This window comes from Seriola aureovittata, chromosome 8, assembly GCF_021018895.1.
Source record: "Seriola aureovittata isolate HTS-2021-v1 ecotype China chromosome 8, ASM2101889v1, whole genome shotgun sequence".
Taxonomy (NCBI): domain Eukaryota; kingdom Metazoa; phylum Chordata; class Actinopteri; order Carangiformes; family Carangidae; genus Seriola; species Seriola aureovittata.
In genome coordinates, this window is record NC_079371.1 from 11469966 (window position 1) to 11493134 (window position 23169).

The window sequence follows — 23169 nt, forward strand, 5'->3', positions numbered from 1 at the left end:
ATTTGCCGGGCAGTCCAAAGCCTGTAAATTGAACAAAGAAAGGGATTATCATAATTATAGCCCACTTTGTAAAACCAAGAACATTTTCTCAGTCTTGTGCATGTGTTCCTAAAATTGCAAAAGCTTTTCATTTTTTTTCCTCTTCTGCTTCCTAATTTCAGGCACCACCTCACACATATAACCCCGAGTGGGCCTATAGGAGCAACGTTAAAGCCTGAAAGGAGACCTGATGGCAGCGGGAGGAGCTCCACACAGCTGAGGTCAGGCCACAATACACCAGGCCCTGTGACCACTGCAGAAGCGATGATACCCAGAGCTAACCCTCCATTGGAACTTTGTGCACTAAAAGCCTTTTTCATGCAAACTGCTAAAGGCTCACGCTGATATCTGTTCGGCCGGGCCATGCTTGATAACTTCAGTGGCGCAGCCGGACACCATGTTAACGAGCCAAAGGAAACTAACGTTAGCAGCAGGTCAGGGAGAGACTAAAGTAAAGGGAAATGCCCAGCCAAGACACTGTGCTTACCAGTATCTGTGTAGTCGCTCAGAGGTGTGAAGCTTTATCTGAGTCCACAGCACAAATTGGACCTTCCATGAAAAGAACTTTTAAAAAATGCAAAAAGGAATAAGAAGGATATCCCCTTGTTTTGTCAGAACGCCGGCAACGTCAGTGTGTTTTTTTGTCCTCCTTGAATGTGTTATCACGGTTGTTATTTTTGTTTTCTGAAGGGAGGTGGTGTGGTAAAGCCCGCTTGTGCAAACTAGATCAGGGCTGGGCTGACTGCATTTCATGTGGCTGCGTGTTGTAGATTGTCAGGGAGTTGACAGCACCCACAACTAGCTTATTTACTTTGCGAGAATGACACATCATCAGTTAAATCCATGATTTATTTAAGACAGCCAAAGTGCCCGCTAGCACAGCGCCTCTGTATGCGCACACTGTGTTCCTCTAATCCTCTCAAACTGCTTGTCGCTCTCATTGCTCGTTCCTTCTAAGTGAGCCCTCTACGCACATACACAACCACTCGCACTCAGTGTACACGCACACACACACATGTATGCTGCTACTTCCATGCTCCCAATTTATAACACACCTTTCCCTCATTGTGCACACATGCGTCCCTGCATGATCAATATTCGCTGTGCTCCATCACTAAAAATACAGACTTTCAAACACATACACCTTCATAAAAATGGAGAGCCATTTCATCTCCTCGCGGGATGCAGACAAGCTCTCAGTTTTGAGCCAATTTGTATTGTGACTTAAATTGGGTTTTGTTGAGGAAATGCCTTCAGATAAATATCAGCATGCAGGTGTCTGCTTTGAGATCTTAGTGTTCTCCTGTTGTGTGCAGAGAAAGAGAAGGAAAGAGCTCCAGGCAATGTGCTGCCAGGCTGAAACTCTCTCTCTCTCTCTCTCTCTCTTGTCAAGGCCAATTCTAGACACTACAAGGGGGTACAAGGCACACCACCATAGCGCAATCCCACACTGACTTCACCCCCCATAATAAACCCTCCTCTCCATGTAGATTTAAAAAGAACAGTAGCTATTGACTGTACATGCCTCATTTTCCCTTGCTAATGCCAACGTGATTGCTTTCAGATTTACAAAATGACGAATGCTTGAAATGGCTTTGCCCTCATCATATCAGGGTCATAGGGTGCGTTCTGTTCTAAACATAGCACAGTCATGTAATGCCTTAAATACAAACTGAATCCATATAAAACAAGAGTTAGTTTGTCTGGACTTTTTTAGTTGTACTTGTACATTCAGGGAAGAGAGGTTGTGTCAGGAGTGTGTGTGTGTGTTTATGCACTAGTGTCTGCCATGCCCTGGACAGATCAGTGGTTAATTTCTAGTAACAGGAAGCAAAGAAAAGTGTGGATCACAGCGCGTGAGCGCCCATGTGTTAAAACCAGTTAAATGGGGCTTTTGTAAGTGAACACATGATGCCAGGGATGCTTGGAGGGACTATAGATCTGAGAGACAAGAGGAAAGGTGGAAAAAAAACAGTTCATTTATTGCTCAAGGGCTGGTGAGAGAGATCCACTTTGATGTGCCTGCCACAGGAAAATCTCCAGAAGCAGGACAAGAGGTTGCCTGAAACAAATAAGCTCTGGCTGGTTCTCAGCACTCATTCCGCCGCATGCACACAGAAAAGGCAGAGATATACACAGTTGAGAATTCATTCCAAACCTTAAAATGCCACTCTGACCTCAACATATGTGCTGCACTCATGGGCTCCCCCTCAAGGCAAATAAACCTTAAATTTGACACTGTCCTCCTCAGCACTCGCACTTGATGCTGTTGCTAGGGAACTGTCCCCAAGTACGCAGTTCCACAGGTTTGTGAGTCGGAAAGGTGATGTGCCGTTCATAATACAAATGCTAATAGCCTTAAGGGAAGCAGGAGAGAGCATCTTGTTTCCCAAATGCAAGTCTCCTCTTCATCACCACCTCCACTGAAGCCTGCCATTGTTTAGCTGTTGGAAATAGTCATTGTCATTCGTTGAATCCATCTCCGCACCAGCAGCGCTTAACAATTTGTTTTGTTAAAGCTCTCACGAGTCAGAACAAAGAGCAGAAGCTCAGCTTGTGGAAGAGAAAAAAAAATCCTTGACAAGCTACTGTTTACTCATAGACGTTTATTTATTGGTATTCACACATCTCATTACACATTGATGATCACCCAGCGCCCTCTTATCTGATCTCCATACTTTTGTATGTTGGTACACAAAATGATGTAACACTGACAGCGTGTGAAAAAAGAAGAGGAAGCATTTCCCACGGGGCTGTATGTCAACATTTCTTGTTTTTATTTTTAGGAGGCAGAATGAAACAAATACACCACTAGGTGGTTTAATGACAGCGAGTTGCATTACCATACAACAGTTTGTCCTCATGCTTCACTCTGCTGCTGTTTGACACCGGCGTCTAAACTGACTTTCATAGTCATCCAGCTGCATCTCTGTCTGACTGTGTGATCATCTGAGGTTGGGATCCGTGTACAAACTTAACACACTAACACACACACACACCCTGCTCCCTGTGGCGCGACTGAAGCTGTGTGATTGAAGAAAAAGGCTCTCCACAGAGGCAAGAGTCACCCCAGAGGACACTGCTATCGTTCTCCACACTCCTGTAACTGCATGTAGTCAGCCAAGAAGCTAACAAGCCACATCATTACTCTACTGCCTTTACGTCTGACCCTCCCCTCAGTGTTTTTGCTATCATACATCTGAGCTTCTAACAAGGACACGTGTGTATGTCACCTCCCACATGACAGGGCAATGAATCACCTAACCTCAAACAAGGAAGTTGGGAACACTAACACATATACGTATGCACACACTCATACATTACTGGTGAACTGAGGTGTTTTTTTTGTTTTTGTTTTTTGTTTTAAAATCACCATTAATATACCTCATTAATCATTCAAATATTTATTGTTTAATGGGTTTAGATTTTTTTGTTATTGTCCAGCACTCAAAACACTTCTTGCTCTTTTCTCTGGAGTTTTTAATCTGTATAAAAAGTTTTCTGAAGAAAAGCTTTTTACTGTAATAACATGTGGGTTACTGGCTGCTTTCTACTCTTTGTGTACAGAAATAAAAACTTTGTATTTGGCAAACTCCCTGTCTGCCTGTGCTTCTTTTATGTGCTTGCAGTTATCCCTCTGAGAATTGAATAATGAAACTTAACTCAGAATGGTGCCAAATACGGGCTGTTTACATGAGTTTTTCTTCTTGTGTTTATATTTGGATTTGTATGTGGCAGAATCAATATTTCCTGTTGAGAGTTGAGGCTTGGCTGTTTATCACTTTCCTCTTTCCTCCTATTTCACCTTCTTCATCCATATTGTTTTTCTCTCTCAGTTTTAGGTCTATTCATCTCCCCGCCCTCGCGCTTCCCCTGCGGCTTTTGGCTCTGCACAAGACAATTTCAGCCCACTGGTCTATTCTGATTGAGTGCCACCATTTCCTGTCTTATCACTGGTGGCTTTGTTCCCTTGGCTTGTTTTGCTTGGGCCCGGTGCAGGACTTGATTGGCATTTGACCTTCTTCTTGCCCTTATCGCACGCTGATCTCTTGCTCACTACATTATCTTTTCCTGTGCTAGTGGGCACGGGATCGCTATCTTTATCTGTTGCTCGATTATCTGGTGCACCCTGCCCGTACTCATGAACCACAACACTCTCTATATTTTCATTATCTAATCCCTCTTCACTCCCTCTCCCACTCTCTAGCTCTTTATTACTTTGCTCTGCCTTCACATCTGGACTTTTCTCTGTTTCTGTGTCATCCACTCCATCTATCTCAGCAGGGGCAGGTTTCTCTGAGCTTTCCCTCTCCTCAGTCTTACTCTCTTCTGTCTTCTTATCTGCTTCAGCTTTTTCCTCTGTGGCTTTCTGTGTAAATTTGACATTCTCCTTTCTTGCTGCTTTCTTGGTCTTGCTTCCACCAGGCCCCCACTTTGCTTGCGTCGTGTCCCTGTAAGTTTTATTCTGGCGGATGTGCATGGTTCGGATGCGCTCACCCAGCTTTTTCAGTTCCTGGCGGACGAAAGGTTTGAACTTGGGGTCTAACTTCTCCACCATTGCAAAGTCCCTCCGAGCTTTATCCTCATTGCACAAAGAGGCATGTGCTAGCGCCCGCTGGTACACCGCTTTAAAGTTACCTATAAAGTACAAAAAAAGCCAGTGAGGGCTATAAATTACAGAAATATTGACATGTAAAGACCACAGAGACACAACAGGGGGTCAGCAGGAATAACACTGGAAAGCAATAAAACTAAAAGTTAAACTTAAAAAAAAAAAAACGCTAGAGGTAGGACGAAATACCCGCACTGAACACCAGTGGTGAGACAGGAGACAGACAAAGTGTAAGGGAAAGTTGGGAAAGAGAAGTAAATGAAGGGAAAAGGAAAGCATAAGAACAACCATTTCAAATCAGCCTCAACTATAAATAATTCAGTCATTGCAGAAACAAAAAGAAAACAGTGAATTCATTTTTGACTGTGATGTCCATGTGTGGGTGCCGGGGGAACGAAAGAGAATCAGCAATGTGGTTGTGAATGTTTGGTTTCTTTCCATGGTAAACAGAGAGATCAAGGATTTGTTGCAGTGTGAAGGCAGACATTTGCTGAGGGCCAGGCATTTGTACCGGCAAGAGATCTTGATATTTTTAAGCTCAAAAACTGAAGGTGAGAAAGGGAAAAAAAAAAACTAAACCCGAGCATGTTTATATATACTGATGTACATATTTCTATATCAAAATACGACTTTGCTTCCTCCCCAACCTTAAACTCCAACTTCAGATTACCATAAAATACCTTTATGATTCTTCAGCAGCTTGTTGATGAGCTCCACCACCTGCTGGTAGTGTTCCAGCTCCAGCATGCACTGGCTGAGGTTGAGGGTCAACGGAAGACGCACTTTCTCCAGTGACTCCCAGTCGTCGCTTTCTTGATCCACCTGCCGAGCCCAATGAGAAGACAAGATGGGGGTGAGGTGATGGATGGCAGATGAAATTTTGAAAAGATGAAACGAGAATGAAAGTGTGTCAACGGAAAGAAGGATCAAAATATAAAGGGCTGGGAGGAAATGTTGAACAAGATTGTCTGTTGACAGAGAGAGGAGGTAAGGGTAGAGGAATGTAACAACAGGAGGAGGCAGTTTAAAGATGGAAGAAGATTGGGATGATGAGAAGAGGGAGTTTATTGTGTATGAAAGGTGTGAAGGGGTTGGACGGGGAGGTGTGGCAGAATAGAGGGAGTTTAAGAAAGAGAATAAAAGCACAGACAAGCGCTGTCACAGTGATATCTCTGTGGATAGCTCTTATTTTTAGCGCTCTTTCTCTGCTCTTCACTTTGCCAGCATACCTACAATGCAACAGCTGCTATTCAGTAAAAAGCAACAGTGACAGATGATTATAGTTTGCGAGCAACAAATCCTTTTGTAAGACTACTTTCTGGCAGATCTAACCATTCATCACGCTGAATGCAGTGAACTGGTGGCTTTAAATATTGTGAGAATCAATCCTGACGTCCATCTGGAAGGTTGTCATCACAACAAAAGGTTTTATTTTACATTTCTTTTTTACAGAAAATGACACACATTGTGCTCTCGCAAAACTTTACTTTGTAACCCATTACACCTACCTTATTTTGAAGGAAGTCCACATATTCTATGGCCTCCTTAAACTTTACAGAAGCTTCTTCAAAGTGGTTTTCTTTAAACAGGAAGTTTCCTTCGTTCTGCAGCAACATGACGAGTCGTAACATCTGTTGCCAGTCCTTCCCCTCAGTTTTGGGCAAAGCATCTGGATTGATCTCAGAAGAGTTTGCTTCCCCTTTGTTACCTGCTCCCTCAGCCAGTGTAACCTTTACTGTGCCTTCTTTATCTCCTCCAAGTTCATCTTTGGATGGAGATTCTTCTTTACCTTTCTCTTCCCCCACTTCATCTTTACTCTCTCTGGTCACACTTTCACTATCTTCTTGTTTTCCTTTGTCTTCTATCTCTTCCTTCTCCTCCTCCTCTTCATCATCATCATGTCCCTCTTCTTCCTCTTCTTTGTTCTCCTTCGTCTCCAGCATGTTCCAGTACTTCTCCTTCTCCTCCCAGTACTTCACCTTCATGCGCTCTGACAGGGCCCTCAGCTCTCTGTGGACCAGAGAAGCCAGAGTGATGTCGAGGTTGCCCACCATGTTGAAGTCTCTCCGGGCCTCCTTTTCATTCCACACGGCAGCGTGGGCCTTGGCTCGCTTGTAGTAGCCCTTCACACAGTCTGAGGGGCAGAAAATCAACAACACAGGAATAATAAAAAAAAAAGCATTAAGGTGCTGATGTCTAAACCTAGAGCTATTCAATAATAAACCCACTGTGACTGCTGAGGCTGAGGTGGCAATTTGTCTGCATTTAGGACAGTGCACCATGTGTGCTCTCAGTATGTGTATTCCCCATGAGCACTGCTACACATGCTGCATCTTACTCCTCACTAAAGCCTTATATTGTAAAGCAAATGATCAACATCATTTTGGTATATATGCACCTTTGCTTTCTTAGATGAGAAGATTGATACCACTTTTATGTCAATCCGTTACATATGTCGGACACACAGTCGGCTGCTGGCGAGCTTAGCTTTGTCTGGCTCTGTTCAACATTTAAAAAATCCTTGCACCACCCTGAGAGCTCACTAATTAACACGCCATATCCTACTGTTTAGTCCATTTGCGAGCTGAAGTGTACAGAAAGTCAATTCAGCATTTTATGGGCTATTACTGTGCCTGTTCATGAAATAGTCCACCACATAACCCCTTTTTAAAAACTCAAATTGTCATTTTTACACTTTGGTTTTTGCATGGATTAAACAAATGTGAAACGTGTGATTAGTGAGCTTTAGAAGTGCTGGTGGGCAGATTTTGTTGTGTTTTGACAGAGCCTTTCCCCCTATTTCCAGTCTTTGTGCCAAGCTAAGCTAACTGGCTGCTGGCTAATATTTAACAGACTGACATGAGAGTTGCCCTAACCTTCCATCAGAAAGTGAAAACACAAAACTCCCAAAGTGTCAAATTAATCGTTTAAAACTCATGTGGACAAACAGTCCCAAACAAACAGTCCCAAACAAACAGTCACAAACACACACACACACACACACACACACACACACACACACACACACACACACACACACACACACACACACACACACACACTGCAATGCCTCTGGTTCAGCAGAATAGACCCATGTCCTTGGTTTAGATACCCACTGATGGTTCCATTTTTCTGTTCCTCTGCATTTAATTTCCCTCTACCCTAAATCTCCATTCAGCCAACATTTAAACAGATTTCTTTGTGGCCTCTGGCAAAAGCAGAGACACTGCAGTGAGCCATCACTGGGTGCTTTTCTAACCGGGTTGAAGGGATGAAAGAGTGGCAGAGTGCCTGACTTCAACTGATACAGACAACATAATAGTGATGACAAGAGAAACAACAACAAGGAGAAGAATATAAGTAAAATAGAAAAGAAAAAGGAGACAAAAGTGTGAAAAGAGGGGAAATGAAACTAAATCAACAGCTAGAAGAGGGAAATAACAAGAGGCTGAAAAGCAGAAGAGGGAAAGGTGGAGTGATGCTGATGTGAGATAAGCCTTATGAAGAGGGCTGCAGCTTTGTGACGACAGCTGGAACTGGGCCAGTGGAGCTCAGAAACTCCTGCCCACCATTTCCACGATACTGTGTCACTCTCATGCTCACTCACGCTAGTTCACACCCTTCCTCCTCCTGCCACAAAAGCTTTAGTGCACACATCATACAGGCACACACATTCACAAGTGTACACACTCTTTCCTCCTGCCACACAAAGACAAATATAAAACTGGGAATACAGACTGAGGGACAGAGAGTAAAATAAGGACTGCCTCAGTGGATCCTGTCTCTGGGTGAGGGGCATAATTCATAAGGCTCTGAAGTGGAGACTGTGCCAGCATGTGAGCTCCTCTAGGATTATATGAGTAGCCATGGGTATGACAGTTCAATTCCCAGGGCTGCTCCAACCGTAAAACCTGCAGTAATGTCAGCCTCAACCCTCCTACACACTCTCCCTGAATACACAGCTAGAACATGCAACAGCCACTGCAATAAACTCAGCACAGCCGTCAGACCCTGACATATCAGCTCTTTACAACATTTTGAAATTACTGTTTGTCACAGTGTTTATATCCAGGGGTGAAAGTAACTCAGAACAGGCCTTTTTTAACTCACTACTGAGCAGCTTTTCATGTTCTTCTTCACAATGAATATTTAGACATTTTGGAAAATACTCTCATACGCTTCCTTGACAAGAGTTAGATAAGAAAATTACGACAACTCTCACATCTGTTAAATATGATGCAAAGGCCAGGACATGGTTAGCTTAGTTAATGCACTGGACTGGAAACACCTCTAATGCTCAGGCTAAGTGTTTCCCCTGATTCTATATTCTTCATAGAGTCTGGCTCTGTTCAACCCCCTGCAGCTTTAGAGGTGCTGGTAATCAAATTTTTACACTTGGAAAGAGCTATCTTGCTATCATGCTATTGTTTCCACTTACTTACAGTCTTAATGCTTAGCGAAGGTAAGCACATTTTACCTTTGCTTAAATATTTAATGGACAGACTGCTAAGGATCTTTTTATCTACCAAAAAAGTGAATAAGCATATTTCCAAAAATGTCAAAATGTTCCTTTATCTCAATTACAGATGAAGATTTGCACTGCAGCTACCTATAAAATACATTATGCTGATATTATAGCACAGTCTGGAGGATATTGCACTAAGGCTGAGAGTTTCAGAAAGCATTTTAAAATTGAAACCCAACCTAGATTTGATATGGTTGATATGGTTTCAAAGACCTGCAAACATTTAAAATAGTGATGACATACATAAATTACACTGGCACGGGTAACAAATACTGATAGGAAATTGTGCTTTTTTTCTCTCAGAAATTGGGCACAGCAGCAGCCTTGAAGTTACAATGTGAATGTATAGTATATTTGGAGGTTCAAAATATCCTGCACTGTCGAACTGACTCTGTGCACAAAGATTAACCCTGTCAGCTCCTGTGAAGCTGCTCAGCTCATGGGGTTTGTCAGAGTGATGCAACTGGGTGAATGTGAAGCTAGGTGACACTAAAAAAGAAAACATGCGCTTAGTCAACTCTCCCTGGAAAATGTAAATTAAATGTATCCAAGCGCCTAAAGTGATGATTAATTAGTAATCTGAAGACATCCTTATAATTCTATCCCTGCATGCCTTTACCTTTGTGTTTCCCCAGCAGTTCGGTGGTGTGCTCTATAACCTCATAGTACTCCTCCAGCTCCAACATACACTGGCAGTAGTTCAACTCCAGAGGGATAATCATTCGACCCAAGTTAATGTAGTCTATATCATCCGGCATTTCCTAAACACACACATGCACAGATGGAAGAACAAGAACATGATCAGTGCTGTTATGCTGCTTGGCATTTCCTACACATACATTAATAATTTATGTGAAACCAGCAGGTTTAAATGTTTTTACAAAGAAACAGAGCTTTGCCAGCTGTTTGTACATAGACCAACTATCTGTAAGTCTCACATCAAACTTGTGAATATGTCTAAAGCTGCCAAAAATCCCCCTCACATACAAAAGAATCCAGCATGCTCTTATCAAAACATCTCATACACAACTTGTTCTCCCACCAGTATTCCTCCATCTTTACACCCCCCCCTCATCCTAGACAGTCCTTCACAGCTGTCTCTCTCTCTTCTTTCTTTTGCCAGCCCTCCCACTCTATTGCCTGTAATCAAGGACACAGTGAAGCAGAGCAAAACAGGGGAACCATGATCTCCCGCTGGAAAAGAGTAGGAGCTGCATATCCCAAAAACCTATAATCCTGAGAAAATATCAAAATTCACAAGCCTGCACATCAGTAATTTCCTCCCTCCATACGATCTTTCTCCCCCCATCCTTTGCTCACTCTGGACTGGACTGTTTTCAGCAGCAGGACAGCCTCTTTGTACTTGCTCGCGGCATCTCTGAATTGTCTCTGCTTGACCAGCTCATTGCCCTGCATGTGGAGAATTGGGACAGTCTGTAGCTTCTCATCCTTTTCCATCATCCAGGACTCTCTGTGGTAAGACATGGGGTCTCCAACCTGGAAGCAACGGGGGCAGGAGGAGAGCATAAGAGAACAAAAGATGTTTAAAAGGAGGAAAACTCCACTGATAGAAGCACAAGTGAATGCTACAATTGCAGTGATGGCAAGAAACCAAGTACATCTGACTGTACTGTACTTAAATACAGGTACTTGAAGTTTACTATTTCCAATTTATGGTACTTTGTACTTCTGATCTACTACATTTACATTACAGCTATAGTTACAATTTGTTTTGATATTCCAAAACATATACACATTTTATAAGAAATGATGCATCATTACAGATTAAAGGCCCTCCATGCCCACACAAAATATCATCTTGTGTACACAAAGTTTTAAAAAATCTGTGCACTCCAGAGTTTAACACTCTGAAAGGGCAATTATACATAATGAGTACTTTTACTTTGGATACTTGAATTATGTTATTGGTATAACTCATGTACTTTACTAACTTAAGTAAAGGAACTGAGTTGTTGTCAGCTTATGCACAGAAAAGCATTGTGAAACTATCTGAAACAGGGAGGATGTTAATTTACTGCTGCTGCTATTGAACCCCCTGCTGTGTTTCAAGCTTGTTCTGGATAACATATTATTTCAAAGCTGAATGTTTCAGGAAGAGGGGGACGTGTGTTTTGTCATTTCTGTCTGTGCAGTGTAGAAAATCATGTGCAGAAGTGTCTCACATCTGGAGGAGGGTTGGAAGAATAGGTCAATCTTTTTTTTTACTGTCAGATTATGTTTACACGTGCTAAAATCTGAGAAAAATTGTTTACTGAAAAAAGACATTTGATTCTTTTACATGGTCTTCTCTTCATGTTATCCAGTTTGACACACAGTGTTTTTCCACTGGTGCTTACCTGCAACAGTTCCATGATAAATATAAGTGGTTGAGGAGTTCTCATCAGCTCATCCAGCTCTGGGAAGCCGGTGGAGTGATAGTAGAACAGGTTTCCCATGCCACACATGTGTCTCTGGCCCTCTAGGGGGTCTTTCCCTTGAGCGATCAGCCTCATTCCCTTAGACACAATCGGGTACAATCCTGTGTGCTACAAAATGAACACATCAACAAAAACATAAACAAAGGGTCTGCAACAAGACATAAAAGCACTTAGTCATGATAACCCCCTGGTGCTGCCATCCTGTGCCAATCAGTCCTACAAGAAAAATGCAAGAAGTATCCTCAATTTTACTTGCAAATTATATTTTTCCCCAGAAGGAAAAACACTTAAATTTGCACAAAAAGATTGCTCTGTTTGTGTTTATAATACTGAGCATGGAGGAGGCTGAAGAAGGTTGATTCATGTGCATCATAATGAGGAGCAGAAGATTCCCTTCCTCGCTCATGAACACTCATTAGGACGTCTTTTAGGGTCCTAATATCCGAGTATGTATATGAAGTCTGTAGTTCAACTCACAACGGCATCACACCAGAATTCCGCCACCTCTCCAACCCTCATGGATGTCAGCAGGGTCTCCCAGACCTCCATCTTGAACATCTTTCCGACAAAGATCTCAGCAGGCCTGCCGGCCAGTCGACTGTCATCGATGACTGTCCGCTCAAAGTTGTCCAACAGCGTCTGGAAGTGGAACACCAGCTTGGATGGGAGGAGGGAATCGAGGGACAGGAAGATTTAGAGAGTACAGATTAATGATTAATGGTTTTGTTAAAAGTACATAAAAAATCTAATATAAAAATACTTTCCAGGAAGTCCATGAATTATCTCCACATCTGTTCTCCCTCTATTGCAAATGTTATTTTTTTCCCACTGACAGTGAACTTGAAAAACCTTTTAACCACTAGCTCAGAGATGATTTTAGTGGGTTTCTCAAACACACAGTGATAGTTTTTTTGACGTGCAGAATATACCACCTTTATCTCACTTCTTCAGTTACATACAGTGGGAAATTGTTTTAATATTATTCATTTATGTATGTTTACACAGATATGTAGGTCTATGGACATGTGAATGTTTAACTTGGACATTTTTATGAATGTTTTTAAAGCTTTATATATTTTTTTCTTTTCTCCTTTTATCTTATTATTCCTATCTTTGTTTATTATTATTAAATACGATATGGACTTTTGATCTGCATTCTGTCATGATACATTTGAGATACTTCTTACATAACACAGACATGTTGGTTTTCATTATGTGTTCTGTGTGTGCATGTGAAAGACTTACAAAGCCCTACCATCACCATGACTGTAGAATTGTGTTGTCTCCATGTAATCTCCTATTTATAGCTTAACATATTGTGTATAATGGTCTGATAACTGTATGAGCTACTGGGAATCACCTCACCGGGAAGTCAACACCCGTACACACACAGTAATACAAACACACAGGTAAATGGAAATTTATGCTGGCATCATCATGGAAAATGTTTGTCACTGTGTCCAGGCTTGGTGCCATATGGCTGGATGTGACTCGCAGGGAAAAAAGTTGGCTACTAGCAGATCAGTGGATGAACAGAAACACTGTGCCAGACACTGTGCCAAAAAACATGTTGCAATTTGGTTGACCAAATGTTTGCTCTGTGTGAAAGAGCCAGATACAGAATAAATTTTCTCACTTCATGAATAATTCAACAGAATCTAATTGAAGTGGGCAATGCAACACACAGCTAAAAGTAGACATTTTGCTGTGGAACATTAATTACATCACAATAGTTAATTATGCAAGGAATCATCCTCTCCATTCTCTTCAACAAAATGGATTTGAATCTAGTATCATTTAGGTCATCAGGTTTACTATGACTTTGACTACCTTTGTCCCAGGTGGAAAGTGCGGCAATGGTCCTGTGCCCCCAGCCAGAATCTTCTTCCTCACCCCTGGATGGTTGAGTAGGTACGTATCCTCCATTGTCACTCTGCCTTGACCAGTACTATACAGAAAAGTGTGTGTGTGTTGGAGATTCTTTTTTTCCCTTTCTAAGTCTGTGTTCTTCTGGCTTTCTAATTAGCCTGTGGTGAGTGTCTTGGCTGGTTAGCTGCTCTCTGACAGATGGCAGGATTAAGCAGGGTTTGGAGATGGCCACTTTAATCTGAGGAGCTAATCCCTTGCCTACCCCTGCGATTGGTGAGGCAATCCCTGCAGGAAGGATGACCACCAGAATCATGCGGCCGAGAAAGGCCCAGATCTCTCTCGAACAAGTAAAGATCATTCTGGAGGATTCTGAAGGGAGAGTAATCTAAAGACATAATGATGGTTTAATAATGCAGCTGTCTGTGGTGAGAAGCCTGTGACAGCAGAGTGGACAGGAAGTAGAATTTACATCACGAGTCACAGTAAGTACTTACAGAGTAACTTAAGACCAGGCTGTGCTTTGATAGCTCTCTCGGTTGAAAGTTTCAAGCTTGTGCTTCGTTTCATCTGTGACCACACCCAACAGTGATGTCACAAGGTACCGTAGTACCCTGTCGTGGTATAGAGCCTGGCAGCAAGATGAGAAATTAAACCACAAGAGGTCAGCAAATATTTTCACAGGTTGTTTGAAGTGGTACTAGAGCTGCATCTAATGATTAATTTCATTATTGATTGATCTACCCAACAGATGAAGTCATTTGGTGCTTGACAAATGACAAACAATTATTTGTAGATCCAAACAATTGCCAGTCAATGTACAAGTACTTCCTGTACAAGTATAATGTTTCCCATGTTAACCTATTCTTTTTGCCTGAAAATGTTAATGCTATTAAAGTTGGGAAACTGGAAAAATTGTAGTGATTTAGTGAAGGTTTGTTGTGACCAACCGGTTGACATCAGATCATACATTTTCGGCCTTATAATTCTTCTACAGGTTCATCCACCTACAGAAAATAGATTTTAAAGACCAGCATCAAACTGCCCACATGTAAATCTTGTGTATCACTGAAATTTATTTTTCATACAAGAAACAAAATACAAATATGTTTAGTTGAAGTGAGTCAGTTAGCTTCAAGATGGAAAGCTAAACAGACATGCCCCCCCCCCCCCACCTTACAGCTGGTCACATACTTTTTGAAATATTGTAAGGAACAGCAAATTCTGTCAACCTAATAAAACCTACGAACTTTTAATACAACAAAAATCAGTATGCAGTTTGTGTAATGTATGAAAATGACAAACTGAAAGGAATGACACAGCAAGTTTGCTAATAAAGACTCCCTCCTCCCCGGATGAAGACTCTTCCCCTCCTCTTCATGGTGTGTGTATGTGTGTGGCTGAAGATGACATGAGGCTGCCCCCTGGTGGTCACTTCTCTATCAGTGAGTCCAGCTGCTCCTGCAGGGAGGCCAGCTGTTGGAGCAGAAAGTAGAAGGCGTGATTGATGCCCGACAGCCCCGGTGTAATTGAAAGGTAAGTGGATGATGATTAACATGTCTTTTCACATTATTTTGCTGCCTTCATTTGTCAATACAAACAACGACCCAAGGTGGTGGATGGCCACTATGCCACAGCTTTAAAAAGGATGTCACTGGTGGGTGCTGACAAAGTACATTTCACGTGATTGAATTTGAATTTTGCTATTAAGCAACAACAGTGTTGGGTTTAAAAGGGACATCTGCTAATATGATATTTGACATTCACACAAGGTAAATTCATGCAAAGGGTTAAATCTGAGGGAAGCTCACAGCAAGCACTGATCCTCGGCTTTTACGAAAAGGTTCTTACCTGCTCCATCTCCCGCTCCTCCTGCTGAATAATCTCATCCAACAAGGCCTGGAAACGGTTCTGTGAGAGGAGAGAGACAAACAAGATTTGTTCGAGACGACATGCTGAGCCTCATTAAATTGTGATGGCTTTAAATATGTGTCTGCCTGGGCTGCTCATGTCACTCTCCTCTCTCGACAGAAAGGCCACTTGGAATGCCAGTCAGAGACAGCTGACCTTTTCCCTGCGACTGTGATAATAACCACTGGAGATAGGGCTTTGACGGTCCCAAAACATCGGGCAATGAGAGCTCTAAATGGCAACACAAAAAGGGCCATGTCTGCTCATGTTTCACTCTTTTAAAAGCCTCCACTAAAGAGTGCTTGGCAGAACGATGAATTTTCATGGTATTTCAATGCTTTAAGATGACAAAAAAACGAAATAATGGCCTCTAACACAGTGTATAATCAGCTGTTTTTTTTATGTATTCACATCACTGTTGAGAGAACTTATGCTGCATGATGACTTCTGCCTCCAAGCTCATCTGCATGTTCTTGTTAATGTTTCTGTACATGCAGACCTAGTTTCTGAATGAATGAAAAAAACTGTGTTTGTGTTCACAGCTTACTTTGAGGGCCTGGTTTTCCACTTTCATGATGAGCTCCTCCTGCTGTTTTTTGCGGGCGCGGGTATCCTGAAGCTTGGCCTTGATGCTGTTGATCTGCACCTGATACTCCATAACTGCAGGGAACAGCAGGAGGTTCACATGTTAAGACAGTCATGAGTAAATAAAATAAAATTTAAAAAAAATAAGCCATTTATGCTTCTGTAATTTTGTGCAGTGAAGACTAAAAGACAGAAAAAGCTAGAGAGAGAACATGTGGCATAATTTGAGAGTGACCCTACATTCATAAAGCCAGGAGGACAAGATATGCACCTTAGCTTTCTGAACCACAAGGATGCCACCATTTCAGTTTGACAAACTGCGGTTAATGGGAACAACAAATCCATTTAAAAGGACGTGAGCCAGCAGGCCAGAGCACTAAGACACAACTAAATCAGTCTGCTCTGGGCTTCACAGAGGGTTCTCATTACATTCAGCCAAAGTAATAGTGTCTCACAACAACCTGTGGCTCCATCACCATCTTCCATACTAATTGTATCCATCCGCTGCTTCCCCCCAACTGGCTCTCAATCCTGTGATACAGCCCATCTAATATGCAAAATCATCCCTGCAGACCCATTTATTACAACTTTGCACCGTTGCCAGACACATGCACAGCCAGACGCCAACACACCAGAAAACGCTCTGCTGCACCGATACAGTGGAGCTGACCAATAATGTTGCTGACTGACAGCTCCATGTATGTAGATAAGGAGGCATTGAGCTGTCAAACTGGACAGCTGTCTGAGTCGCATGCTGAGCCACAACACCTGTCAGACTGGCTAGCTGAGAAGCAGAGCTGAGGGCTGTCAGTGAGTGTATCTCTGTGGGCAGGGGCGCAGCATGTGTATTTAAGTGAAAGTAGGGATACTCATTTGAGTGTGTGTGATGTCTGACCTAGAAAACTCATCTCTGATTAGACGTCCAGACACCTGGCTAAGGTTATTTTTGACTTCTGCTTTGACAAGTGTGAGCGGGATTTGATGTCAGTCTGAAATCAGCAAGCCAGGTTCTTGGCGATGACCACTACGACTAAAAAATTAAACACTTGGTTTGCTGAATAAGTCACCTGGAAGAATCAGCGTTCACTCTGAGGTGTTAAAGCAAGTTGCAAGCACAGCATGAATGATTGCATAATTCTAATGCTGCATTTACTTCATTCATGTACACACACACACACACACACTTCCCAGCATAGCTTAAATAAGTGCACATGCTTACTTTTAGAACAGATACATGAACATGCACCTCCCACCATATGGAAATACTTCAACAAGTCATTACATCATAGTTTATAATTGTATTTCATTTGCAAAATTCACAATCTATGTAAACTGACTAAACAACCGATGTAAACTTCAACAAAAACTACAGTAAGGCTGCAACTAACAAATATATTAATTAACAATTAATCTGTCAATATTTGTTTTTATTATTTGATAAATTGTTTTAAAAAAGCAATAGTGAAAAGGACTGATGGCATGTTCCCACAGCTCAAGGTACCACTGTGAAATTGCTTGTTTTGTCAAACCAACAGTCCCAAATACACAAAGAGATTCCATTTTTCCATTTTCTTTTTTTTTTTTTTTTTTTTTACATCTGTATAGAAGCCCTGATATCCTCTCACCTATCTGGTTGTTTCTGTCACTTTCATTCTGCGCAGAATCAGACTCGTTGAGTTTGTCTTGGAGCTGTCGGACCAGATCGTCTTCTGTGTCCATAATATTCAGGTCCTCGTCCTCGTGTCGGTCCCCTTCGTCCTCTTCATCCTCACTGGAGCTGCTGATGTCGTTGAAGATCTCCCTCAGTTCATCACGCTGGGCTGGCAGTGTGATATTGTTTTTAACATGGACATAGAGACGCAAACACCGAAAAATTAGAGACAGAGACATGCATGATATAAACCAGATATTATTACAGTATTATTACTGTACATTAATACAGTGCTTATGGTTCTGTGAACAGCCTCAATTACATGGAAAAGAAAAACTGTGCTAAGCTCCTCTGGGGAATCTAGAGGCTAAAATACTCTTGAAGGCCAAAGAGAAACTTATGCTTGGGTGTCCTCCATTTCCGTTTCATACCACTGGGGCAAAGGCAATTAAGAGTGACATGGGTGGTGTGCAAGTTCATTATGAATAAGGACACCTTTGTTGGTGAGGAGAAGAATATCACCAAAAGTATTGAATAGTACCACAAAAAATCATAAGAGCTTTTGGTGCCACTTCAAAGTAGCTGCACATTTTCACAACGCAACAAAAACAGCCCTTTTGAAATGACTATATACAGCTACACCAAAACTGACCTTGCTTTGTAGATTATGACCTATAACTCAGCTAATATTAGCTTATTGCAGATATATTATCAGTATTAATAAATATGTTGGCCAATAATTAATGATAAATTGCAGAAATACCAAAGATTACAGTGTCTGTCCAGCACAGAGCACTGACAAGTTTATTTTCTAAAGTAAAATGTCCCACTTAGTCCATATCTTGGTCATATTCCTGACAGATTTAAGGTATCCTTATAAAAAAATGTTTTGTTACGTGATTATATACCAAAATGGAGCCAATTTTTTCAATATTGGCATCAGCCTCAAAAATACAATTTCTATCTTGTTTTATTGGCCTTGTGTTTCTATAGGCTATGTGGTCAAGGTAGTAATACACAAACCTTTTACTGTTTCAACTAAATGGAGGGACCAACATGCTAATGAAGCTCACTGCATTTTATTCACCACGATTTCCTAATAAAAATATGTTCCACTTACCAGACGACCCGTGACCTATCTTGTGTCCTGAGGTGCCAGGAGAGGAGTCCAGGTTGGCCAGAGAACCATGCTGGTCTGCTTCCTTGGACTCATCTTCTGCTATTATTTCCCACCCTGAGCATCATGGGTTAAGGTCAACACACAATCTGTGGATTCCTCTCAGCCTTCAGATTTCTAAGGTAAAAGACTCATGGTCTTTCCAAACTCACTTTCCACAAACTCTTCTTTGAAATAGACTTGAAGGGTAAAGCCCACATGATGCTCCACAGGAACTGCCCTAACTTTAACATTCATTAGTGTGTCATGTGTATGTCTACTGCTGCATGCAAACTCTAAAACTATAATTAGAATCTAGCTTCACTGTGACCAACTAAGCAATGATAATGAACAGTCCATCTCAATTAACACACAGCAAGCAGCCACTCAAAGCCGCCCTGCTGTGCTCTTATTCTGTCAGGCAAGTTTAGAGTTTCATTAGAGCACTAATTGCCTCCTTGCAAAGTGCATCTCTCTCACAAAAGCATTAGACAGAGTCAAGTCAGGGGAGTGAGGCAGGAGTTAGGGCCTTGGTGCTTGGCCCTTAGATCAACCTAGTTTGGACGATAGATAGGAAAAGGGTTATGTTTGTCCTAAAAAATGCAAAACAGCGGGAATTATCCGATGCTTCTTAAAAGTTAAAAGTCATGGCTAGCGGTTCGATTCACAAATCACTTCCAGCTGATCCCACACAACAATACACATTACACATTCCTTTTCTGAAGTACTAGTATTCTTCCTTGTGCATAAATTTGCCACCATTGTTTTGCTTGGTTACATATGCGCTTAATGTTTTTTTTGGGCTTTGCAAGATAGACATGCAGTATATCTGTAGGTGTCTAAGAGGATACGGACACTGACAGCCTCGGCGTCTGTGCTCAGCAATCTCTTCACCTCCTTTTCCACATCAGGAGACTCAATGTACTGTGGGAGGGAGAGAGACAGAGAGACATAGCGTGAGAGAGAGATATTGGGTTACATGTGGTGTTAGTGGCATCTCTGTTGCTCTCTTCCTTCGTCTCTCTCTCTCACACGCACCTTACAGGCACGCACACACACACACAAAGGTAGCAGCTGGCTGGATGCCAGGATGCACATTAGTGATTAAAGACAGAAGGGGCCAAATCGATATGGCTCGGCTCTGCACCTTCAGGAAGATTTATTCAAAAGACAAAGTAGAAGTGTAGTGCTCAAGCACACTCGCTTTCACTTTGATCAAAGCAATAGTGAAATTGCTTTTTTTGCATGCCTTTGGGGCAAACTGAGATGGAAAGGCTTTATTTATATGTAAATCTTAGTTTTCACTTTCACCAGTTTCTGTTTAATGAAATGTAAATGTCTTGTTGGAAGAGAACCTTGGAAAGAGATGGATCAACAGACGAGATGCTAAAAAGATGGATGGGAAAGGGGGGGTGGGGGTGGGCTGAAGGGGAAATGGAAATGCCAAAACCTTTTTTTTCGCAGTCTTCCGAAATCTTCTCTTGCGTGTGTTCTTCAGAGGGCAGGTAACTGGAGTCCAAAACAATAGGGTTAGTGAAGCTCAATCAGCTGTGGAGGGCAAGCTATACTTCTTGAATTGCTGATGTGCCATGTTTTCAGCACAAACTGCACAAAAAGCTGTTGAGTGTAGATGTTTGTCTACTTACTGCCGTGGTTCCAAATGAATTTCTTGTCCTTGTCTTTATCCTTCTTCTTGCTCTTAGGGTCGGTGCCAGTTGGCTCCTCTAAAGGAGGGTAAAGGTCTCCATCTAGTGTACACACCAGCATCTAAACCATGCATGCAAAAATTAATGGTAAATCATTTATTGTACTTTGCACTGTGCTGATTAATGTTGATGTACTCCTGTATTATAACTAACAAGAAAAGCAGGTTTTCAATTTTAATGTCAATGTTAAAAAATAAGGATTTTTTTATTTGCAATTGGTATCCTAAACTTAACAAATATGTATCCAAACATCTCATCTTTAACATAATGTCACAGTACTGCTTTAGCTGACAAAAAGCATCTTTTAGTCATAATCATCCTAAACTTGGACGCCAATAAATGTATCCAGTAAAGATGACATTTTTCATTGGACAGCCTGACATCCAATTTCATGCCACTGCGGTGATTTACCTGACAGACATCAGCAGTTTTGTAAAATGTCTTCTTGTCCACAGTTTTCAAAGACTCAATCATACAGGGCAGATCCACCAGTTTGCAGGCCAAAGGGACACGGTCTACTCTCACTATGCCATGACGGCCATCGGCTAGAAATAACATGAAAGACATGATTGATTATAAAGAAATGTTGGGAGTGAGACTACAATAACCACTGCCTTCAGACACAGCTGTCACTGTTAAGTTGAAAAATAGAGAGTACAAAAGCAGGTGGAAAACATGTTTTTCAGACATGCATTAGGCAGGAACATTATTTGGTAGGAAATAGGACATTTCATGACACTTCAATTTTCTTGTCAAGTTGACAGTTGTACCTGGTAATATATTCCAACCAAACAGAAAATATGAATCACAAAAATACCAATTCCATCCCTGCAAACTGCAAAGACAAAAAAGTTCAGACTCACTGTAGAAATATTACATTTTGAATATATAAATATATATCATTTTTTAATTAGTTTGAGACTTCAAACAAATAACCTGATTATTAAGACAAATTAAACTGGTATTTGAACAGTAATGTCACACAGATCCAGTACTATGACTACTTTTAAACCAACTTACGGTGCAACTCAATGGTGAGTCTGTCTTTCATGTTCATACTGCTTGACTGGGCAATCCTTCTTACGGTTGATGCATATTCCTGTAAAAGATTAATTTGCATAATTTTCAGCAAAAGATCACAATTAATTTCATAGTAATCGGTTCCAACATGTACACGTCTTACCGAAGGCAGCCTCAGGACAAACTGGCTCTCCAGCTCATAAGGAGCATCCTCCTTATTCTTGGAGCCGACCTTCCCAACTAGAATCAAAACACCATGAACAAAGTGGTAAAATGGCATACTTGCAGATATGTATTGATGAAACTACAATGTGCACAATCCACTAGAGACATACTATGACAAGTACTGTGCAGGTATACAGTTCAATCTCTCTTGACTCTTCCTAGTGTTAGAGAAGATACCTTACCATACCAACTAACACATGTAATGGTGTTTGGACCAATTTCATCTCATATCTATCATATTTCCGTGCACCACACTTTTTTTTTTTTTTTACAAACATCTGAAACAACTTCTAATCATCTAAATGAAAAACACTCAAACCAAAGTGCACTGTGTGCTTGGTGTTAAGAGCTGCAACAAAATTTTGCAACTTTAAATACTTGTCATATTTCATATATAAGCTTCTTTCACAATTTGATTTGTTTAACATGTTTGCTACCTGTTTCCCAATATTTCTATTCTGCATTGTACAGCGTACTGATTCTGTTTTTTGTATATTAAGCATACATTACAGCTTCTTGCTATTAAGTCTACAGTATTTTGCCTATAGAAGTCATAACTTCTTTATTGAATTTATATAAGCGCAAAAATCATCACCAAATTACTTAGATAACTTAGGTTATAAGATTATCTATCGCAGTTTGTGTAACAGTAGTATAACGTTAAAGCTAATTTAGCATGGTTATATCGAACTGTTTGTAGCACTACAAACAGCCCTGAAAAAACGGTACAAACCTTGAATTGTAGACACTGTGGTTCACATCTTGCAGCAACCGAATTATCGTTATTTTGTTGTTATTTTTACCATTATCACTTGATTTCGAAACAGGTGCGTTAGCATTGGCAGCATGTTTACAAACGAGACAGCTAACGAGCTATGGTTAGCTTAGCAGTTAGCTTGAATTAATAGCAACGGATTTTAACGTACCTTTCAGTTTAGATGTCATCTTCGTTTTTGTAATTTGGATCATGCAACTGCATGTGTATGTTTGAATGATCAAATAAAACCAAAGAAAGCAAGGGCGATTATTACGTTTCTGATTTAAAACGTCTTCACTATCCACAAAAAACACAGCCAAGATCGAGACGAAAACACCAATGGACTGTGTTGACTCTTGCGACATTCAGGTCCTCCTCGGAAAATTTAGTTCAAAGACTTTACCGCACTCCAAGCAAACAGTCTGCATGTCTTAAATAATAATTAGTATGTCTTATAATAACAAAATTGACAATATATAGATACAGTCGTTTTCACACGATGGCTTCACTGATTAAGGACTAACATTACTTGACATGAAATTTACCTCGTACAAAAAAATAATTTCCGATGTATGGGAACGTTACATTAATTCCCGTCTTTTATTTTTCATCGCGAGATTTGTCACAACGAGATTTATAAAAAAAAAAAAAAAAGTGACACTCAAATGTCACCTATTT

The 23169-nt window shown here is 41.1% G+C and overlaps 3 protein-coding genes across 7 annotated transcripts in view; 1 reads left to right on the plus strand and 2 right to left on the minus strand.

The window, feature by feature from the left end:
• Nucleotides 1–3631, plus strand: part of drp2 (dystrophin related protein 2) — a 148739-nt gene extending 145108 nt beyond the window's left edge. For all 3 annotated transcript variants that reach the window (XM_056382163.1, XM_056382162.1, XM_056382164.1), the window contains exon 24: nucleotides 162–3631. In XM_056382163.1, the coding sequence (XP_056238138.1) occupies nucleotides 162–181 (20 nt within the window). In that variant the 3' untranslated portion in view covers nucleotides 182–3631. The remainder of the gene's footprint in view (nucleotides 1–161) is intronic.
• On the minus strand, nucleotides 2629–14627 carry LOC130173184 (aryl-hydrocarbon-interacting protein-like 1). Of its 3 annotated transcripts, XM_056382165.1 has the most exons (10): nucleotides 13978–14622; nucleotides 13746–13868; nucleotides 13445–13562; nucleotides 12092–12271; nucleotides 11534–11722; nucleotides 10497–10673; nucleotides 9796–9937; nucleotides 6160–6785; nucleotides 5332–5473; nucleotides 2629–4677 (listed from the first exon to the last, which is right to left on the minus strand). In XM_056382165.1, exons 3-10 carry the CDS (start codon nucleotides 13538–13540, stop codon nucleotides 3956–3958), a joined length of 2274 nt encoding a protein of 757 aa, XP_056238140.1. In that variant the 5' UTR covers nucleotides 13541–13562; nucleotides 13746–13868; nucleotides 13978–14622; the 3' UTR covers nucleotides 2629–3955. The 3 variants fall into 3 exon arrangements, with proteins under 3 accessions (XP_056238140.1, XP_056238141.1, XP_056238142.1); XM_056382166.1 differs by lacking the exons at nucleotides 13445–13562; nucleotides 13746–13868 and having other exon boundaries at nucleotides 13978–14620; XM_056382167.1 differs by lacking the exon at nucleotides 2629–4677 and having other exon boundaries at nucleotides 5338–5619; nucleotides 13445–13868; nucleotides 13978–14627.
• A 43-nt stretch (nucleotides 14628–14670) lies between these two features.
• taf7 (TAF7 RNA polymerase II, TATA box binding protein (TBP)-associated factor) lies at nucleotides 14671–23038 on the minus strand. The gene is made up of 12 exons (XM_056382168.1): nucleotides 22661–23038; nucleotides 21673–21749; nucleotides 21510–21588; nucleotides 20901–21034; nucleotides 20430–20550; nucleotides 20234–20292; nucleotides 19635–19707; nucleotides 18748–18861; nucleotides 17602–17796; nucleotides 15939–16051; nucleotides 15332–15391; nucleotides 14671–14956 (listed from the first exon to the last, which is right to left on the minus strand). Exons 1-12 carry the CDS (start codon nucleotides 22854–22856, stop codon nucleotides 14912–14914), a joined length of 1266 nt encoding a protein of 421 aa, XP_056238143.1. The 5' UTR covers nucleotides 22857–23038; the 3' UTR covers nucleotides 14671–14911.
• Nucleotides 23039–23169: the final 131 nt, after the last annotated feature.

Excerpts from the sequence above, each read along its gene's own strand:
- taf7 (XM_056382168.1), bottom strand. The coding sequence starts at position 22,856 with ATGTCGCAAGAGTCAACACAGTCCATTGGTGTTTTCGTCTCGATCTTG. Across the intron at positions 20,551-20,900 it reads AAACTGCTGATGTCTGTCAG|ATGCTGGTGTGTACACTAGA; the intron begins GTAAATCACCGC and ends TGCATGGTTTAG. Across the intron at positions 19,708-20,233 it reads GGAAGACTGCGAAAAAAAAG|TACATTGAGTCTCCTGATGT; the intron begins GTTTTGGCATTT and ends TCCCTCCCACAG.
- LOC130173184 (XM_056382165.1), bottom strand. The coding sequence starts at position 13,540 with ATGGAGGATACGTACCTACTCAACCATCCAGGGGTGAGGAAGAAGATT. Across the intron at positions 12,272-13,444 it reads ACTTTCCACCTGGGACAAAG|CTGGTGTTCCACTTCCAGAC; the intron begins GTAGTCAAAGTC and ends CTCCCATCCAAG. Across the intron at positions 6,786-9,795 it reads ACTGCTGGGGAAACACAAAG|ACTGTGTGAAGGGCTACTAC; the intron begins GTAAAGGCATGC and ends TCTGCCCCTCAG.